The sequence below is a fragment of the Silurus meridionalis genome, chromosome 18 (assembly GCF_014805685.1).
Source record: "Silurus meridionalis isolate SWU-2019-XX chromosome 18, ASM1480568v1, whole genome shotgun sequence".
In the NCBI taxonomy this organism is placed as follows: domain Eukaryota; kingdom Metazoa; phylum Chordata; class Actinopteri; order Siluriformes; family Siluridae; genus Silurus; species Silurus meridionalis.
Genome location: NC_060901.1, coordinates 13,046,443 through 13,067,577, shown reverse-complemented (window position 1 = coordinate 13,067,577; position 21,135 = coordinate 13,046,443). Strand labels below are relative to the sequence as shown.

The following is a 21,135-nucleotide window of genomic DNA, read 5'->3' as shown; positions in this document are numbered from 1 at the left end:
AATATAAAGTAATATAAAGGGTTTGGGCTGTCACAGTGTAAATATGAATATAGCATATTTAATAGTGTCTTTAATACCCCATTTTATGTATAATTAAAGAAACCTGAATTCATTGGTGCAGTTAGTGAAGAAATATCTCTGTTGGTCTGCATGCTTGGACACAGGGTAAGCGCATGGTAGGTGAGGACGGCCTGGAAAGCGTTAACGACATGGTCCATGAGAACACCATGCTGCAGACGGAGAACAAGAACCTGCGTATCCGTGTCAAGGCCATGCAGGAGACCATCGATGCTCAGAGAGCTCGACTAACACAGCTGCTCACTGAACAGGCCAACCAGGTCCTTGCTAAAACAGGTATACTGAGACAAAACCATATTCCATATCACCTCACATCACACCTCATACAACCGCTGAATTTAAAGAAGGTCAAAATGTTTTTAAAACGCTTGAACATTTTATCATTTATTTTGAACAAGATTTATAAAGTTAATGAAATGTACACTTTTGGCTTTTGTATTGTCATTAGTTCTTTAAATAATGTAAGGAAATTAGGCATGATGAATCATGAAGTGTTTCCTTTTTTTTTTAACCACAGCAACCCTTATGGTCTGTGTACACTGAGTTCAATTATTATTGAACAATTATTATAATGTGAATTATGATGCCTTCATTCTTATTTTTAATTGAATATTAAAAGAGTTGTGTGGGGCAGGAACGGGTTGTTCTACAAGGAAAAGGGGTTGTGTGCAAAGGTTTTGGGTGCGAATCTCCTGTTGCTTTTAAAATACACAAAATAATCCGTATGAAACTCTCAGAGCGAAGCCAAAATGTTGGATGAAGCCACTGATGAATTTGAATCGATTTTTTTTTTAAGAGTCCAACAGAACCAATTAACTAGTCAAAAAAAGGGTCAAGAATCTATAAATGAGGTGTATTTTAAATATTTTACATAGTTTTTTCATTGTATATGAAAACACAAAACAAACACAGAACAAAAAAACAAATGAATGCAATGTGCACAGACCACTTTTTCTTTAAGTAGAAAAAAAAGAGCTTTATAAAGCACTGGGAACTTTTTTGACAACATCTTGAATAATTGTCTTTTTGACTTTTGTATAAGCCATAAGCTCTACTAGAAATTTTTTTCCCAGTTTATTTTTAGGTTAGGATTAACTTCTGGTGCCCCTGTGAATAAGCTGCTTATATAGAATATAGAATAACGCATTAGAATGAGTTTATGAGACTATATGCCTGAAAATCAAAGACCTTCTACTCAATCAGATCAAAGAACTCAACAGGGCTAAACTATTGGTTTGGATGGTAGACTATGGTTTTAACTATTGCTTTTTAATAATGTGTTCTTGAACCCATGTTCTATTATGCCTAATTCTTATGCCTAGTGCCTAACTGTTAGTTATTGCATCATGGTATGAATGGTGTTTATTAAAATTGAGATTAAGATTCCAGTAAGTTTTCTAATAACAGCATTCGGGTTTTCTTCTGTGGCTTTGCAGGTGAAGGAAATGAGGAAATAAGCAACATGATTCAGAATTACATTAAAGAAATTGAGGAACTCAGGTAAAGTACCTTGTATGCTTTAATCACTCTGTGTATTTTATCTCAAGCTTTGTGTGTGTGTGTGTGTGTGTGTGTGTGTGTGTGTGTGTGTGTGTGTGTGTGTGTGTCTAAATCTTAGTCTGTCAGTCTCTATGTCCATGTGTTTTATTTCCCTTTGTGTATTCAACTTAAACTGTTATGTGTTGAAGTGTTGACATTTTTATGGTCTCCAGGGCCAAGCTGTTAGAGAGCGAGGCAGTCAGCGAGAGCCTGCGTAAGAACCTATCCCGGGCTGAGACACGCTCCTCTCTGTACGGAGGAAGCACTCAGTTTCCACAAGGCCCAGAGAAGGAGGCATCTGACATCATTGAGATCGCCAAGAAAAATCTGGAGAAACTCAAAAAGAAAGAAAAGAGAAAAAAAAAGAGGTGAGCCTCCTCACACACCTGTGGGTTATCAGGATTTCAGTGTCTTTTCAGGATTTTCGGGAGAATTATTTATTGGCTGTGAGGCCTGCCTCTCCATGCTCCCCATGAGTTCTGTGCACACCTGCTGGAGCCTCTTTTATAATACCTTATTACAGTGAATGACAACTGTAATTATAACACCAGACAGTGATTATTCTTTCCATGGAATTCATTTGATAAGCCCTACTGCGCTGTTATGTGTATTCAAGGTTGTCATTGTGGTCTTTGCAATGTTTAGACAGAATAAATGTAGCTAATGTCCCGAATATCTCCTACACCACAAGACAAAACTAATATTTTGTTTTTATGTATTTATTTCACAGACATTATAGTGACCATATTGAATCCAAAATATTGTTGACGTGAGCAATTCGGGTCTTGTTCAGTTGCCCCTGGTTCACAGAAACAAGACACAAATATTCTTACGGCATATGACTGAGAACTCAATAATGCATACACCTCAGAAACAGTCTATCTAGCAAAGGCTTTTTTTATAATATAATTACTGTTGTTTTTCGGTTTACTCTCTCACCTCCACTCACTCTCTTCATCTGAAGACTACAGCAGATGGTAAAATGTTCCTGCGACGACCATGACAGCGACAGGTTTGAGCTCATTACTACACCACTAACCCTTTAACATCACTTTATATATAATTATAAATATGTATACTTTATATTGCACATGGAAGTGGATGGCATCGTGGGAGAAACAAGACACCCTTACACTCTACTTTACCCATAACCTCTTACCTCTTTGCTTTTCATCCATACTTTTACAACAAGTGCTCCTGATCTATTGCTAATTATCTCAATTTCAGAACAACGTTCAGTTATTTGTGTAACTTCCTGGGTTACACAGAAGCGTAAATTCCTGGGTTTTTACACTGTAATCACTGAATGAGCTTTGCTTTCCTAGATTCTGTGATTTTATGACAGAATTGCAGACCAACAGCAAATCAAACAAAAACCCCAACAAAAAAATGCTACTGACATTAAAAAATATTTTGTAAGTAATGTGTGTAATTAACAGTAAACAGTGTTGTTGCCTAATCAACTTACCAATAGAGCTACCAAAAGGAGCATCAATTTCAGTTGTTTGGGGGTAAAACGTACATTAATACCTCAGCACTCATTGTTAATTCTGGTCTGTAATACTCAAGACTAGTGCTGGAACTGATGAGTATCGAACAAGTAGGTGGTAGCATTTTAAGCTTAAATCATGGGTCCTAAAATGTTAAAAATAGAATGCTATGGCACTGTTCATGAGCTAACATGAGACTCTTCGTGCATCTGTTTTACTACGAGTCTGAAGGGCTCACAAGTTTCATCATGAGAGTCGGTGTCAAGCTCCGAAAATGTGACACGTGCGGAAACATGTTACAGTTGTCATAACGTGACGAGTACTGAATTTGACGAGTTTCGTAGCCGTTGAGTACCGAGGTATTACTGTATGTTTATTTAATTATTCATTAAGTTATTCAATTGTTGAATATGTTTCTTACAGTGTCATTAAAGAGGAGGGGCCTGACAATGACCAGGACAAAGAGCCATCAGACAGAACCAGTGAGGAGCCAGAGGCAGTGCGTTTGGTTTCCATTATTTGAAGAAAATAATGTGTTTTCTAATAATATAATAATAATGCAGTCTGGATGTAGACAAAACCACTTTGCTATTAATAACTTCTGTTCATCCATACTGTACATTGTATTTAGTTTGTGAAGCAGCATTATGGCAATACTTTACTTTTAAGCATCATATGCATTGCAAGGTAAGATGATTTGAGTCCGTTTGTAACTGATTATATAGGAAGGAAGCGATCATGAAGAGGGAGATGAGTGTGAGGGAGAGGAAGAGGAAGATGAGATGGAGGCAGACGAGACCTCGGATGAGTCAGACTCCGAGCTGGATGAGAAAGGTAAAGACAGTCAATTTCCTATACCTATAACTTTAAAAGCGAGTCTCACATGTTGTTATCAACATCATATGTTGTTGCAAATGTTGCTATCAAGCATGCTTCCTTAACAGTTGAATAAAAGTTGAATAGTTGAATCTTTGAAGTAAAAATCTTTTTTTTTTTTTATTCAACTTCTCATACTTTATAGTCAGATTATATTTTAAATATAATTTCACTCTGTTTTTTTTTTTTACGTTAATTTACTCCTTTTATTTTTTTTCTCTATTTTGTCTTTATTTTTATGTTTACAAGTTGAACAGCATTTCACTATGTCATGAGAAATAAAATTTTTATTTGAATACTGTATACTGTGTGTGTGTGTGTGTGTGTGTGTGTGTGTGTGTGTGTGTGTGTGTGTGTGTGTGTATATATATATATATATATATATATATATATATATATATATATATATATATATATAATCAGTTCACCTTCATTATGCACACAATAGTTAGAGAACATGTATTGATCATAGATGTGCCTGATTTGCTCACAGACAACTTCCAAGAAGATCTGGCGAACATTACTTGTGAGATTGCGATTAAACAGAAGCTGATTGATGAACTGGAGAACAGTCAGCGGCGTCTCCACACGCTGAAACAGCAGTACGAGCAGAAACTTATGATGCTGCAGAACAAGATCCGAGACACGCAACTGGAGAGAGATCGTGTGCTGCACAACATGGGTACGACACTTTGTCTTCCTTCCGATTTGATTCTCTTTACAATGAAATTACAAACTGGAGAACTGTGGAATGGCCTGACAATCTAGGCAACGTTATCATAGTTGCTATTTTTATTTTTAGACAGGCAGAGCTACAGAATGCTTTACAGGCACAGAGTTTTTTTATCTGTCTTCTCATTTGGGAACATGGGGCTTGTTATTACATGCCAGATACAAATACAAAGTCGGTCCTTTTCTTCTGCTAAATCAGATAATGTGCCATGGGGTAATTCAATTTCATCTTGCTGTGTGCAACTGTGCACAATAAAATCTCTTTATTGAAATCAGACTTGCATATTTATCCACATTTACATATTCACCCATAGTTACACATTCATCTATATTTATTGGAGTGCTTTTATAATTGACAACCTACACAATAAACCAATACAGAGTAAACAGAAAACAGTCACATTTTACTTAAAAATGATGCATCAGTTGGTAATTATTTCCAACCTACTAATTACCTGCTAATTACTATCTGTTCTACATTTTCTGTTTGCTGTTATTAATCCATAACTCCATTAGAATCTGTGAATATGCCATTGTTTAAGTGGTATTATTAAAGGTGGCATGTTTTTGCAGGCTCGGTGGAGTCGGGCACAGAAGAGAAGGCGAAGAAGATCAAGGCCGAGTACGAGAAAAAGTTGAGCTCCATGAACAAGGAGCTGCAAAAACTTCATTCGGCTCAAAAGGAGCATGCACGTCTGCTAAAGAACCAGTCCCAGTACGAGAAACAGCTCAAGAAGCTCCAACAGGAGGTCTCTGAGATGAAGAAGACCAAGGTATGCATCCATTTAACTGTACTGGATGCTCTTTCTTTCAAGTGTGGTCACTCACAGCTAGGTTTGTTATCTAGACATGTCTAGCATCAATCAACGTGTATGTCTAAACTATGCTGAATCACATTGTTTGACTCATTTTAGCAACATGTTAATAATATTTGATTAAGGTTGGGTTAATGAAGCAAATGAAGGAGCAGCAGGAAAGGAGCTTTGCTTCAGAAACCCGTCGCAACCGTGAGATCGCCACACTCAAGAAGGACCAGCGTAGACAGGAGGTATAGAGAGTCGGTTTTCACTTCATACAAATGCAGAGCTGTATGGATTTTTCATGCATACAGTCTGACATTTGTTTCACCTTCATTTCTGTTTTCTTGTACAGCACCTGGTACGGCAGCTGGAGGCTCAGAAAAGACAACAGGAACTCATCCTGCGCAGGAGAACAGAAGAGGTGAAGGAAACAATTAAAAGAAAAAAAAGTTTGGGGTTTTTTCAGGGTCAATTGATAATGAAATGATAATGTATTGGGATAAGCACATGCTCTAATCCTGGGAGTGGCTTTGTAACCAGAGCTACTTTCAAAGCTTTCCTGTAATAGAAAATTAATTAGCAGGTTATGACCAATCAAGTGCAAGATTTCAACACTATATGATGTTGAAAGGGGTTTACCCCACATTTTTATCTGTGTATTATTTTGCTGTGTGCTCTATAGGTGACTGCTCTGAGGAGGCAGGTTCGACCGACCTCAGGAAAGGTGAATCGGAAGATCAGCTTGCCTGAGCCTTTACAAGAGCCTCCTGCACGCCCCGGGTACACTCGCGCACATACTGCTGGGAGTAGTGCACCTAACGGAACCAGGTACTATCTGCCAGGGTGCAGGATGTATTGCTTTTAGCTTTAAATGTTTTTGTGTTTTGATTATAATTTAAGTCTCATTACAAAAGTGTTTATTCCAAATGTCCTTGGCCCAATTAATTTCTTTTAGCACATTTATTTTAAAATACCAAATAAATCTATTTATTATCGGTTTCTAAATTAAATGGTGTCTGTACCAATTTGCTTTAGTGGTTTGGGTACACTAGTCTGAAAATCACCTTTACATCGTGATGGAACTTTTCTACCTTGATAGAAGTGGTTTCTTTTAGAACGACTATGCGCCAATTCACAGAGCATAAGTGATTATTGAATGTAAAATCGTCTAAATCGTTCATCACTTGCTTGAAATTTAAAAGCAACCGAACACATACAGGAGATTTTTGAAGTGATCTGTTATCACCATCTTTCTCACCGTCATTAAAACACAGATTGAGGGAATAATATTGTATAGATAATTTACATGCAATTGCATTGCAGCCAAATAAAGTTCTAAAAATGTGTTAATTCTATTTCAGGGTTCACTTAAGTGGTTCTGGCACCATGTGGTGACCCAGCACCTTATTTAGACACATTTTGTTACTTAATAATTTATATATATATATATATATATATATATTCTTTTAAATGCTTTGGGCCACTCTTAATAGAAAGTACACGTGTGTACAGAGGAGAGTAAATAAGATAAAGGGGATTTTTTGGTTATGTTTACAGACCCAATGTTATTTCTGCTTTTTTTTTTTCTTCATTGTGTTTCTCTAAAGTTAAAATAACTGGCGCATACAGTTACATAATTTCAAATGTATATATTAGTGGGTATAAATTAGCTAATTCAGTATGAACTTCATAACAGGAAATATCAAATGCGGTCAGGGGGCGTGTTCTCAACCAGAACAGCACGGGCCAAATGGCAGGCACTGGAGAGGCGTGTCAGTGACCTCATCATGCAGAGAATGACCATCTCCAACATGGAGGCAGATATGAACCGTCTCCTCAAGGTAAGTGATGCAACAAAGTGGTCAGTTTTAGTGCTTTTGTCAAATACCCTATATGGACAGAAGTATAGGGACACCTGCCCAGGTCCAGCCATGTGTAGCTCTTCCCCAAACTGTTACCACAAAGTTGTCACACAAATGTATAGGACCGTCTGTTTCCCCAGTGCCCCTGTATACAAAGACAACTTCATGAAGATTGGAGTTGGATTAGAAGATCTTGAGTGGCCTGCTATGGCCTTAATCCTATTTAACACCTTTGGAATGAATTTAGATTGCTGACTGCACTCCAGACCTCTTCACCCTACATCAGCTACTAATGCCCTTCTGGCTGAATGAACACAAATTTCACCTTCCAACCTCCAGAATCTAGTGAAACATCTTTCCAGAAGATTAGAGAGTATTAAAACAGCAAATTGAGAGTAAATTGGGAATGGGATGTTCAAAAAGAATCTTCATTTAAATCCTATGATCAGGTCTTCACAAAACTTACCCATATAATGTAATACTCATATGACAAACGTAACTTCAGCTATTTTTGCTGTTTGTGTGTGTTCTAGCAACGGGAAGAACTGACCAAGCGCAGAGAGAAGCTGGTAAAGAAAAGGGACAAGACTGTAACAGAGGGCAGTGACACAGACAGGACCGTCCAGTCTCTCAACGAGGAGATGGAGTCTCTCTCAGCCAACATTGACTACATCAATGACAGCATTGCCGAATGCCAAGCCAACATCATGCAAATGGAAGAAGCTAAGGTACTCATGGCTATAATCGTGTTATAAATACGGCTATGTGCAATTAGCTGTCGTAGTGTCTAACATCTGTGTAATCGTGTTTATGGACTTTACAGATACAGAACAGCTTTGGACTAAATTAGACGGACTTTGCATCAACATTTTAGTCTAAGACTAGGCTACCAAAATATTCCTAAAGCTTCAATGCATGTATATGTCATATATATCTTAGGAGGAGGGTGACACAGTGGACGTCTCTGCAGTGATCAGCTCCTGCACTCTATCAGAGGCACGCTTCCTACTTGACCACTTTATCTCTTTGGCCATCAATAAGGTACAGAAGACATGTAAACATATTAATCCAAAAACACACAGTCATGTTTGTCAATTTGGATTTTGTGATGCTAATGTGCCCCCAAGACCTTTTAATTACTTTGAACTTGAACAATATTTGAAAGATTTAACATTAAGAAGCTTAAGACCGTATGTATGAATATGCTAGTAAATCAATATCAAGTAAATAAATAAAAAAGTCACTATGGTTTAGATACATTTTGTTTATAAGGATTTATAAGGTTGCCAACATTTTTCCTAACCGTTTTAAGCTCATCTGTCATAAGGGTGCCAATATTTGTGGAAATGTTAATGTTTTATGACCGAAATGTGTCCTAAAAGTGATATTGAATTCACACCGTGAAAAGATTTTGAACTGATGTTAGACAGTACTCTACACCAGCGGTCCCCAAAAGTTTTTGTGCCACGGACCGGTTTAATGTCAGACAATATTTTCACAGACCGGCCTTCAAGGTGTGGCGGATAAATACAACAAAATAAAATGATACGACCATAAAAAAAATATATATAATAATATTAACCACTGTGTTGTTTTTTTGTTAATTTTGCTCGCTTAGGGGTTTGAATTGAGCACTAATGTATTATGTGTTAGCGGCTGGAGCAGCCCCTTTAAGAAGGTTGCGAATGGAGGTAAGAGATATGACAGAGGCATCATGACATGAATCAAAGAGTGAGTCATAGACAGATGTGGCGGAGAGAGAATCCGGTCATTTTCCAAAATAAAACATTGTTCAGAATCAGATAATAAATAAAACGGAATTAATGTAAATTATGTATTCTTTCTGTGCGGCCCGGTACCGGCAGCTCGGGGGTTGGGGACCACTGCTCGACACCATCAGTAGCAGACACAAACTGAGGAAAATTTCTCCAGTGCAGTACCACATTTAGCATCTACTGGCATCGTGTATTTACACTGAATGGAATGAAAAATTTCAATTACATTTTTGAAAAACTTGTAAATTAGAAATTACTAAAGACCAAATGTCATGTTTACATATATGTACTGAATGTGGATTTTCCTCCTCTAGGGTCTGCAGGCAGCACAGAAAGAGTCTCAGATTAAAGTAATGGAGGGCCGGCTGAAGCAGACAGAGATTAACAGTGCCACACAGAACCAACTTCTCTTCCACATGCTGAAGGAGAAAGCCGAGCTCAACCCAGAGCTGGACGCTTTATTAGGGAACGCTCTGCAAGGTGCAGACACACACACACACACACACACTCATGCATGTACTTCACCTAGCATCCAGCATGGCTCTCATTTTCTATACTCCAGCCTCACCTTTTTGAGTTTGATCTTGATTTACTTTTTTTCTTTTTGTCACCCAAACCCTAACAGAGCTAGGTAATGCAGCAACTGGTAAGTCCCCAAAACTGTATGTGAGCACAAGAATCTCGGTCAGAATCTGTAATAGTAGTAATGTGCATGGGGTCTAGCTTTTTTTCAAAATCCTCCTATTCTGACTTTTTAACAGTCCCATGTTTAAACCAGCTAAACCCACTAAAGAACTAGTGCATTTCTCGCCTTTAGGATGCTAACAGTTGGGATTCAGTGGGTGTTTGAGTGCTATAGTTTTCTGCCTTGTGTTTGCAACTGAGCTCTTTTCAGTAGTTAGAATGCTTGACCTCAGAGACACACTACAGTTTGTAGTGTAATTGACATTTTAATGACTTACTAACATCTTTCTGGTAACTGGATTCTCTTGAATGACCGCCTGTATCCACACCCTTCTGTTGTGTTGAGCCCCTATGTTGTGAACTGACACTGATTTTGAATTCGGATTGACTGTTCACAATGGCTCGGTGTTATGTTTATACATAAACACAACACCTTTTGCACGTTTCCTTTCTTTTCAACTTAACAAGCAGCTAACCTCATTCAAGTTAGAAATTCAGCTAATTCCAACCCCCCCAAACCATAAATAACGCTAGTGGTGGAATTTATTTTTGAAAATATACACACTTTTTTTCGTTATACCAAATGTAGCCGACCAGTCAAGATATGTTACCATGTTTGCTGCTTTTACTTTTACACTGGGGTAAAATAAAAGGTAAAAAGTTACTTCAATCATATGTTCATTTGAGGTAAGTGTAAAAAGAGTTCACTGTGAATTTGAGTCTTTAATAGTGTATGCCACAGCTATCCATGGACAGTTGTCTCATAGAATATAACCAACCTGGTCCTCAAAAACCCATCTTTCTTCCAGTTCATGTATTTAGTCATTACTCCTTGGTCATTAGTGAGACCGAGCTATTGGCTGGTAATTAGATATTTTCAAAACGCACTAGTTAATGCTATGTTCGACAATGTGTGCACACACCTGAATGTAATTGTGTCAAGGCCTGTATATTCTGTGCTCATTTAGAGAATGGCGAGGAGAGCAGCAGTGATGAATCGGACCGGAGTCCAGCTACTGAGGGGAGGTAACTCGCCATAATTACAAACCAACACAATATATCATTTAATATCTATAAACAAATGCTCTAAATGATATATTGGTTCCAAACACACTACCATTCAACCATAATAACCATTTTATCATCTGCTTATTCACTGAAAAACCGTCATTATCTGCACACTTTAATAATAATAATAACAATAACAATAGCTGGGATTAGCTTCCAGTCGATCTGCTCACTGTACCTTATGTCTTACTGGGGATTTGATTTGTCTGTTCCAGTTCTTTGGCCTCAGACTTGATGAAGTTGTGTGCAGAGCCCAAACCCAGAAGTAAGGTATGTCATCATAAGGTACACCAAACATATATTTAATATTGGAAAAGACGTTTACAAGAGAAGTTCACACGTATGTCTTACATTTTGTGTATACTCAAGAAATAGCAATGATTTTATGTAAAACCTTAATATTAGAAGGTTTCTAAATCAGAGAAATATTACTTAAACACTGGGTTTCACCAAACCGCTTTGTAGTGTTTTCTCAGTTGTCAGAAGACAAATCGCATTTATTTAATAGTACAATACATCATTACCTATTAGGGGTGGAACAGTACTCAAGATTATGAGTTCGGTACCTCCCTAAGTTTTTAAACTTAAAAGTACAGTCCGGAGGAAGAAATGCAAAAGGTAAAATTGCTTGTCGTTTTTTTATTAACGTAGTTTAATATTAACAATTGATGTTAAACATCAACAGTTTTTATTTTTAAAAAACAAATTCAATTTTTATTTAATTCAATTTAATAAATTAATAAATAAATTAGGTATTAATTCATTTCTGAATAAATAAACTGAATGAATGAATAAATAACTATAATATATATATATATATATATATATATATATATATATATATATATATATATATATATATATATATATATATATATATATATATATATACACACATATATCATATATAATATATAGTTTATTTTAGTATTATACCCCTAGCATTGTTTATGTTTTCCAGTTTAATAAAACACAAACTAAAAAAAGGGCAGTAAATTGTTTTAACATATTTAGGACAGTAAGTAGACATGTTGCATGGATGCTCAGTGCAAATCGTGTTTCCCGTATGGGTCACATGGTGACATCAAAAAACAATTTGCAGTCCACCACTTAATCTGAAAGAACTCAGGTTTGAACTATACCACCCATAAAGCAGGAATTGCATTTGGTACACATGTGAACTGTACCTAAGGTCCTGTACAGTTCTGTATGAATACGTGTATTGTTACACCCCCATTCCCTGTAAGAATTTTTTATTTTATTACAATAAAAGAACATTTCAGGAAGCTGGAAAGATACTACTATTTAATTATGATAGAACACATCGTGCCTGAAAATATATTACATGTTTATATTGTAATAGTATTGTATGAATTACATTAAATATGTTCTGTACTAAGTTTTGACTGTTCCTCAGGCTCGAAGAAGAACCACCACACAGATGGAGCTGCTGTATGCCAACAGCACTGACCCTGATGCCCCTCTGGATGATTTCTCAGCTCCTCTTCTATCTATTTCCGAAAGTTCAGAGGGAATTATAAGCTTACTGTCTTCTTCAGTGGACAAAGACCTGCCGACAAATTTCCCACCCAGAACAAGTGTTTCGTACGTCTTGGTGTTGTATGAAGTCTTGAGTAAAGCAAGTAAACTCTGTTCAGGCCTAGTATTAAAGCTTCTGCTATGCTGGTGTGTTAACATAAACACTATTTACACCACACAGATCTGGCATCAGATCTCCAACAGCGACGGAGAAGAGATCAGTGGAACGCTCACCTCTGACACGCAGGACGAATCAGGAAAGGAGTCAGACGTCCACAGACAAGCCCAAGAGTCAAGACACAAAACAGTGAGTTTGAGGAGTTCAAGAAAAACAACAGATAGCAAAACATTTTTACATACTAATTAAGCATTTCATCCTTAATTAAGTCATTAATAATTTTTATAAGTGCATGTTCTGTAATGACTTAATTAAGGATGTTTGATGCTTAATTTAAAATAATTTAAAGGTACATCATACATCATTTGTGCCTACTCAGTGTGTGCTTAACAACCTTCTTGTATACGTTACTACAATATGATCCTTAATCTGACATTGAAGTCATCAGTGTTGGCATGTATGTTTCTGTTCTCTTACAGATTTAATGATCCTGTTATCTTCGAGGGTCAGAGGTATCTGTTCTTGACCCGCTTCCGGCACATTTCAGTTTTGCCAGCTTTCCACATTGTCTCTGTATTAATCTTGTAGCTGATTATTTTGGTCTGTAAGCTGCGTGCTGCCTTTAAGAATGACCTTTTTCTGCTGATTGCAGCTAATTGTCTCATTTGTCACTTAATGTGATATAACCATAATTTATTTTGTTATTCATTATTGGCTGTGTGTGTGTATATATGCGTATCCTTTTTTTTTTTTTTTAGAGGAGTGATCAATACTGTGCCGTGTCCTAAGGGCAGTCAAGCAGCCAAGATTCAGTGTGTGTATGCAGCAGAGGGACACACAAAAGCCGTGATGTGTGTGGATTCCACTGATGATCTTTTATTTACCGGATCAAAAGGTAAACGTTCTACTTCGAGTTTTGGAAAAAATAAACCACACACTGGTAATTTCCCCATTTTTATTTTATGTGGGTGCACAATAGAGGGTTTGCTCAAAGAAAAAAACAATTAGTTAGTCAAGAAATGGGTTCCCTGGTGGTCTAGTGGTTAGGATGCGGCGCTCTCACCGCTGCGGCCCGCGTTCAAACGCCGGTCAGGGAACCAACCCCCGCCACTCTTAGTGCCGGTCCCAAGCCTGGATAAATGGGGAGGGTTGCGTTAGGAAGGGCATCCAGCGTAAAAACGTGCCAAATCAAACATGAGAATGATCCGCTGTGGAGACCCCTAATGGTAGAAGCGAAAGAAAGTTTTAGTCAAGAAATGACAATGTGCACTGGCCTGATGGTGGAGCTATAGCACAGAATTGAGCATTTTAGCTTATATTTCCTGAACCATGAGCTATACAGACTGTTTATTTTGTTCATTAAAAACTCCTTGATTTAAGCCACACAGGAATGCCATTTGTTTAATTTGTTGCACAATTTGGCACCAAGATGTAGATTAAATTGCAGAAATGACGACCCTAAATAAGGAAAAAAAGGAGTTGGTCATTTCAAAAATAAAAGCAAATATATAATTTTATGTTTACTCGAAGATAGGAAAATGCATTCTCATTATGCAGTTGTGTGAGTCTGACAGTTGTAAATAGTGCTTTTGTTATGAATAATTTGTATTTTCTCACATTTTGAGCTCATCCATTTGTTTTAAATCACTTGTTTTTAAAAAGTAGATTTTATTACACATTTTGATTATAAAATGTCATAAGGTACAGATTGGGTTTTGTCTCTATAATGTAACAGTTTGCAAGTGTAGATCAGTGTACATACATATATATATATATATATATATATATATATATATATATATATATATATATATATATATATATATATATATAATTAATATTGCAAATTGGGGATTAGCTACAAATTAGTGCTTGAACCCAAATGATCATCACATGTGTGTTTGGTGGCAGACCGGACATGTAAGGTGTGGAACCTGGTGACTGGACAGGAGATCATGTCTCTTGGTGATCACCCGAGCAGTGTGCTGTCTGTTCGATACTGCTCCAGCCTCGTCTTCACTGTCTCAACCACCTATATTAAAGTGTGGGACATCAGGGATTCAGCCAAGTGCATCCGTACACTCACGTGAGTTACACTTCGCTCTTTTAATACTTGATTGGTTCAATGTTAAATGAGCATCTAACTTTAGCAAGACTCTTTTTAATATTTTTTTATTTAATGCTTCTATATTGTTAAAAAAAAAAAAGATGGCTTAAATGTACTTTGTCTCAGGTCCTCTGGTCAGGTGTCTCATGGTGATAGCTGTGCTAATCTGGGCAGTCGAGCTGCTACTATTCCTCCTGGTGAGAATCAGATCAACCAGATTGCCCTGAATCCTACTGGAACATTCCTATATGCTGCAGCAGGCAACTCCGTCAGGATGTGGGATCTGAGAAGGTATAGATAACTAGTTCTTTATTCCTATAGTTTATCAGATATTGCCTTGTCAACTGGATCTAATAACCTGTATTAGCTTCTATGGTCTAATTCAGAACAAAAAGAACAGAGTGTATAGAGACTGGTGTATAAGAGAGTGTATAAGTACCAGGCTAGCCTCGGTCATATAAATCATTTTGGCAAAAGTTTTCACTTTGATTTTAGTACTATTATCTGACACAACTTTTTTTTTTTTTTCTCAAGTGACATTTCAGTCCCTATGTGGTTTATTAAAGTAGTTATTTTCCCAGTGATTATTTTGTTTTGGTGTGGCACTTAAAGCATCATAAAAATGGTTTATTTCTTTTCTGAATTTTATATTATAGTTCATGAGAGGAATTTGAAAATAAATTATGCCTGTCAGCCAGTCTGTGTTTGTAGCATAAAATATTTCTATTTCTCTATCAGTCATATGGCATATGCTAAATTAATTCCAAATCGTTTCTTATAAGTCTATCTATCGATCGATCGATCGACCTACCTACTTACCTACCTTGCATTGCATTACATTAGCAATAGATTAAACCTATCTTCAACACAATTCAGATGTTTTTAGAGTCAGAGAAATGCTTCACCACATTTAACCTAATATTCACTCCCCCCTGCGTCTCTATTCTTTGTGCAATTACCATTACAATAATATCGATATTTCCCTGTACACAGAGAAATGGAAAACTCGCTTATAATGGAGGCTGAAGGGCAGCTGCTGCATTCCATCAATAAACATTTGTGTGAAATGTATTTGATGGAAGCTTTCATGATTCTTTTTTTTTTTTCTTCATTCCAGGGTCAAGCTTTAAAACTCTTTAAAGTGTTCTTTTCAGAAATGGGGACTGTTTACATTTCAGTTGAAATTGCCTCTACCTAATGGTGTGTGGATACAAAAAAAGGTGCCTCTGAGAGATTAAAAGCAAATAAAACTACAAAGATAAAAACTATATTACAACATCATTGTAAGGTTATTTTTTTTTCTTATGACTTTTAAGCCTGAAGGTTCAGGTATAACATTGTTTTGAATTTATGTATGTTCATTTTTTGACATAACGTAACAGAATTATTACACCTTTATAAAGAAAATTCAATGTCAGAGCTTCACAACATGGTAGTGGTAGGCAATTGTGACTGTAATGGACAAGGGAGAGAAAGTTTACCATCCTTCCCCCAAATAAAATATTCAGAGATACTCCCAGCTACAAATGGCTGTGGTATTGTCAGATATCTCAGAATATCCTCACAATAGTCAACACTTTTTCTTGAACACTTCTTACGCCACCTCTTGTGTCGACAGTTTTTATTTTAATATTACAGATGCACTAGACTAGAGTAACAGCTGAAACTTAAGATACTACCCTAGCTATCTATAAATGAACAGATAGAAATCAAGAAGGTGGATTAGTGTTCATTCGTTATCTTGGTCATTCGATGTCTGAGTATTGGGAGGTTTCTAGAATATTCATTCACGCTGTTTCCTTTCATCACTTCTTAGAGATGCTAACTTTAGAATATGAGGGTGTTTTGGGTTTGGCATACCAATCAGTCCATATCAAACTGTATTTACTCCAAAACTCTACAGCACAACCTTTTCCATCTTTTTCTCTGTCCTCCTACAGGTTTGTTTCTACTGGGAAATTGACAGGTCATCTGGGGCCAGTAATGTGTCTAGCTGTGGATCAGCTGGGAAACGGTCAAGATGTGGTCATTACAGGCTCCAAAGACCACAGCCTAAAGGTACACACACACACACACACACACACACACACACACACACACACGCACAAGCTCTGAATATATTATACTTAAGTACATATTTTATACTTCGTGTGCCAGTCCTTCTTGGGTGTCTAGTGTGTAGGCTATACTTAATCATTACCTTTCAAACTCTGCGCACTCACAGCACCACATGTGCCACTGCAGCAAATTCAAAGCCTACCATACCTCAAAATGCAACTTTACAATATTAATCAAGCTCTCAAGGTTCCACAAAATTACAGAGTGGTTTTCTAGTATGTACTTCTGAACCACTTTATTATCAGCTATGCCCAATTACGGCTTCCTAGCAGTGTGTGAACGTGAAGTGTGTGTGCGTGTGTGTGACTGCCTGCCTATGTGTTTGTGTGCACTTTTTGTGTTTTCAGATGTTTGACATCTTGGAAGGAGTTCAAGGAAGCATCCCATCTACTCATAACTTTGAACCCACTCATCAGGATGGCCTGGAAGCTGTAAGCATTCTGGGAAACTCAGTGTACAGTGCAGCCAGAGACCATTGCATCAGGAGATGGGACCTGTCTAGCAAGCAGCTCAAACAGGTATGAAAGGGAAAGAAAGAAGATACAGTTAAGGCCATGTACTGCCCTGCCAGACTAGACATGACATGAGAGATGTTTATATTAACTTGCCTGTTCTAAAGCTTAATCTTATATTGGAAATCTGAAATAGGCAATTCTGTCTAATATCTATCTATCTATCTATCTATCTATCTATCTCTCTCTCTCTCTCTCTCTCTCTCTCTCTCTCTCTCTCTCTCTCTCTCTCTCTCTCTCTCTCTCTAACATACATACATACATACATACATACATACATACATGTCTCAACATATTATTCGGAAGTATATCAATTTAGGGCTGTAACGATTCCTTGAGTAATTAGAATAAAAAAAGAAATCATGGAGCACTGCGTTTCCCACGGACCAATTATTACACACACCACCCGCTAAACTCTGGAGCGGTCTGGACAGGGAACACAAAAGATGCTGCACAATGAAAAATTAAGGAACATAAAAATACAGCGAGGGGCGAGAAGAAGATTCATATGGAAGTCCGTTTCCACCGCATATAATTAAAAAGTTTTGCCTAATTCTGTTTGTTTTTTTTGTTTTTTTCCTCGCATTTTCGGTTTTTTTTCTTTTTTTTTTTGCCAATCCGACAGCACCACCCCCTCTGTAGTGCCAGAAAGCTTTACACATTGAAAATGAAATGGGCTACAATTAATAGGTTCGCATGGTATTCAATCCTATGGTTCTTTCCTAATTTGTGACAAGAATAAACAAAGTTTTTCTCTGCAAGTGAAGTGCTCGCTGGCAGAGAAAATCTGTTACCTATTAACTTGTAATGAGATGTACGAACTGACTTTAATAGGGAATTTAAAAGTGCATGGTTTGCTTTGAAAAAATGTCAATGTGTGTGTGTGTGTGTGTGTGTGTGTGTGTGTGTGTGTGTGTGTGTGTGTGTGTGTGTGTGTGTGTGTGTGTGTGTGTGTGTGTGTGTCTGTGTGTGTTTTGCCCTGAGCAGCAGGTTGACAGGGCACACTCTGATTGGGTGAGTGCACTGGCAGTTGTGCCGGATTCCAGGATTTTACTGAGTGTGTGCAGAGGAGGTCTCCTGAAGCTGTGGCACTCGGATACACTCAGACCCCTGGGGGAACTAAGAGGACATGACTGTGCGATCAACAGCATCTCTACTAACAGCACTCATCTTTTCACAGCCTCAGAGTGAGTCCTCTACTTACTCACACACATACAAACTTGTTCTGTATAGTATGTAACATACATGTGTCCACTGAAATCTGACCATGACCAATAAATGTGTACATAAACATACAAATGTTAGGTTAAAGCTCCAATTTAAGATCTGTCTAGATAATCTAAACATTAGATTAAATTATTTGGATTTAAAGCAATTACTGGCTTTGATGAAAATACTCATTACCATGTTCATCTTCATGTTGTCTAATAAAATGGGCCAATGACATATTGTACCTTTATTAATCTGAATGCTATTACCTTATTCCCCTTAAAGCATATTAAATTATCTTTTAAAATCTGCTATAAATCTAAAGAACAATGCTAATGGCTTTGATTCAGACTTGTTAGTGATTCCACAGATGAAACAAAATACCAAACGAGGTTTTTTACCAATTAAATAGATAAATATCAGTGACAAGAATTTGATTCTGATTTGTCCATAGTTGAATTTGTAATGAAATTACAGAATCCCATGTATAAATTGCTCCAGTGCAAAGTTCCAGCAGATAATGCTGTGATTTTGTATAGCTTTTCAGCATCTTTTTTTCTTTGCATGACTGTGGTTGCTTGGAAATGGTGTTAAAGGGCAGTACTGTAGGAACTAAGCTCGTTTAAAGGATCGATCGATCTATCCATCTATCTATCCATCTATCTATCCATCCATCCATCCATCTAATGAGCAATGAAAGACCAATGAAATTTCCGAACGGAAAGGAAAAACGCACCTCACCTGTGTTCTGAGCTGCACGGCATCGGGAGAAAAAACTTTTTTTTTAAACGCACGACGATGCCAAAAGATAAACTCCCGAGAGAAATAGTTGTGAAAGGAAGGAGGAAGACAGTGAACAATGACTTTCTTGGTCGGCTACTGTTTAGATACAAGCCGTTGTAGCATGTTGAGTCTGGGTGAAGGGAGAGCTCGCTAACTCCAATTGCAACAGAAATCATATAAGCACAGACAGGTTTCCAAAACTTGTGCTTTTTTATTTTTTCTTGGCAACAGCGTTACGGGTTAGTACATAATCCTCGTCTTGAACACACGCAGTAATACCGGAAAAATGCTGTGCCAGGCTATTCCCAAAATACCGCTATGCTCCTAAAGGAAGCGTAACATATTTCACCCGTTACACCGTGTGTAATGTGTCTTTCGTTAAAGCCTGTGTAAAGTACATTGATGTAGGATGTAAGACTGCGGCTTATAGACAGGTGCGGCTTAATAATGTTAAAAATAAAAATATTTGTATATAAATATAAAGGTGCGGCTTTTATATGGGTGCGCTTTATAGTCCGGAAATTACGGTAATCAGCTTCGACACTAAATTCAATGCTGTAATTCAAGCTGATCACACAACATGCCCTGTATGTACATAGTGTAGCGCTACATCATTCTCTGTGTAAATGTATAAAATAATAGACAACAATAATGCATTTTTATATATATTTTTTCATCATTTATATTATAATATTTTATAAATGCAGTGTACTAAAACAGCAGATACACTAAATTTTATTTCTGATTTTGTGTTCCTGCAGAGATCGGACAGTGAGAATCTGGCAAATTAAAGGCTCTCTGGATGATGGGCTTTACTGACTCAAACACATGATGTGACTATAAACTGAGTGTATTATTTGCACAGCAAAAGAAACCTGGCACTCTTTGCTGGCTGTTTTGTTTCCTGGAAGTTTGGTAGCGTCCTCACTTGGTCGAGTGAGTGTTTGTTTGTGTGTGTCTATGCTGGCTGTGTATTTTCCTCAGCATACAGCATCCCATGTGTGCATCTTTAACTGGCAGAAAACAAAGCTTAACAGTGTACATCTAAAAGTGCCCTGTGCCTGAGCACTGCTACCAATCCTCATATGAATTTAGGTCACATGCACATCGCTAGCTTGTGCAAAACCCGAAGCTGGGCTTTGGTGCTGTATGCTGAAAATATGTGAACGTTTTCATGTTGACTGAATGGGACCAACATGCTCTTAAATGAAACCTTTTTTGAAAACCTCGATGTCAGTGCTGTTTAATGGTAAGTAAACGTTGTTGCCTTTCATCTCAGCATTGGGAGTTTGAGCAGCATAAACACAAAAACAGCAACTTTACGCTCAACTGTATTACTACTGGTACAAATACTTGTGCACCCAGATGTTTTAGTGGAACACACTGTCATATCTACTGTATTTGTGATGTATGTTAGTGTGTTTGATTCATAAAGTGCTGATCTTTAAATGTACATTTGTGCAGATAGGGTTTTTATGTACTGTATGTGGGATCACTGACTGTAAATTAATCACTGTCTTAACCAAGGCTGTTCTGTCTAAAATCCCAGGTCAATACAAATCATGTCTGAAAAAAAATCATTTGGTGTCTGTCTTTTCTATTATATAATTGCAGTACAACTTAAAATGGGATCAAGTCATGTTAGAGACATCGAAAGGCATCATAATATACTGTAATGTAATGTTTTTTTTCATTTATTAAACCTAGAAAAGATAGAAGTGAGGCAGACTTGTTTTATGCACAATCGTAACGGCATTAAAAATGAGTTTTAAGTAATGTGCTTGTTCGAATATTTTCACGCTGCATTGATCTCTCATTTTAAAAACCATCACATGCTATTTTTTT

The 21,135-nt window shown here is 37.2% G+C and overlaps 1 protein-coding gene across 3 annotated transcripts in view; it reads left to right on the top strand.

Annotated features, from left to right (window-relative positions):
- The window catches only part of LOC124401173 (kinesin-like protein KIF21A), a 41,062-nt gene extending 19,927 nt beyond the window's left edge, over window positions 1-21,135 (top strand). Inside the window, exons 9-36 of one of the 3 annotated variants that reach the window (XM_046873219.1) lie at window positions 165-354; window positions 1,515-1,578; window positions 1,791-1,985; window positions 2,582-2,629; window positions 3,531-3,606; window positions 3,833-3,941; window positions 4,477-4,665; window positions 5,289-5,488; window positions 5,656-5,763; window positions 5,868-5,936; window positions 6,198-6,343; window positions 7,212-7,356; window positions 7,911-8,105; window positions 8,317-8,418; window positions 9,467-9,632; window positions 9,778-9,798; window positions 10,805-10,862; window positions 11,120-11,174; window positions 12,322-12,509; window positions 12,625-12,750; window positions 13,041-13,073; window positions 13,320-13,456; window positions 14,473-14,647; window positions 14,795-14,959; window positions 16,609-16,726; window positions 17,134-17,304; window positions 18,286-18,485; window positions 20,052-21,135. In XM_046873219.1, the coding sequence (XP_046729175.1) occupies window positions 165-354; window positions 1,515-1,578; window positions 1,791-1,985; window positions 2,582-2,629; window positions 3,531-3,606; window positions 3,833-3,941; window positions 4,477-4,665; window positions 5,289-5,488; window positions 5,656-5,763; window positions 5,868-5,936; window positions 6,198-6,343; window positions 7,212-7,356; window positions 7,911-8,105; window positions 8,317-8,418; window positions 9,467-9,632; window positions 9,778-9,798; window positions 10,805-10,862; window positions 11,120-11,174; window positions 12,322-12,509; window positions 12,625-12,750; window positions 13,041-13,073; window positions 13,320-13,456; window positions 14,473-14,647; window positions 14,795-14,959; window positions 16,609-16,726; window positions 17,134-17,304; window positions 18,286-18,485; window positions 20,052-20,109 (3,507 nt within the window). In that variant the 3' untranslated portion in view covers window positions 20,110-21,135. The remainder of the gene's footprint in view (window positions 1-164; window positions 355-1,514; window positions 1,579-1,790; window positions 1,986-2,581; window positions 2,630-3,530; window positions 3,607-3,832; window positions 3,942-4,476; window positions 4,666-5,288; window positions 5,489-5,655; window positions 5,764-5,867; window positions 5,937-6,197; window positions 6,344-7,211; window positions 7,357-7,910; window positions 8,106-8,316; window positions 8,419-9,466; window positions 9,633-9,777; window positions 9,799-10,804; window positions 10,863-11,119; window positions 11,175-12,321; window positions 12,510-12,624; window positions 12,751-13,040; window positions 13,074-13,319; window positions 13,457-14,472; window positions 14,648-14,794; window positions 14,960-16,608; window positions 16,727-17,133; window positions 17,305-18,285; window positions 18,486-20,051) is intronic. The other 2 variants (XM_046873221.1, XM_046873220.1) reach the window with 2 other exon arrangements.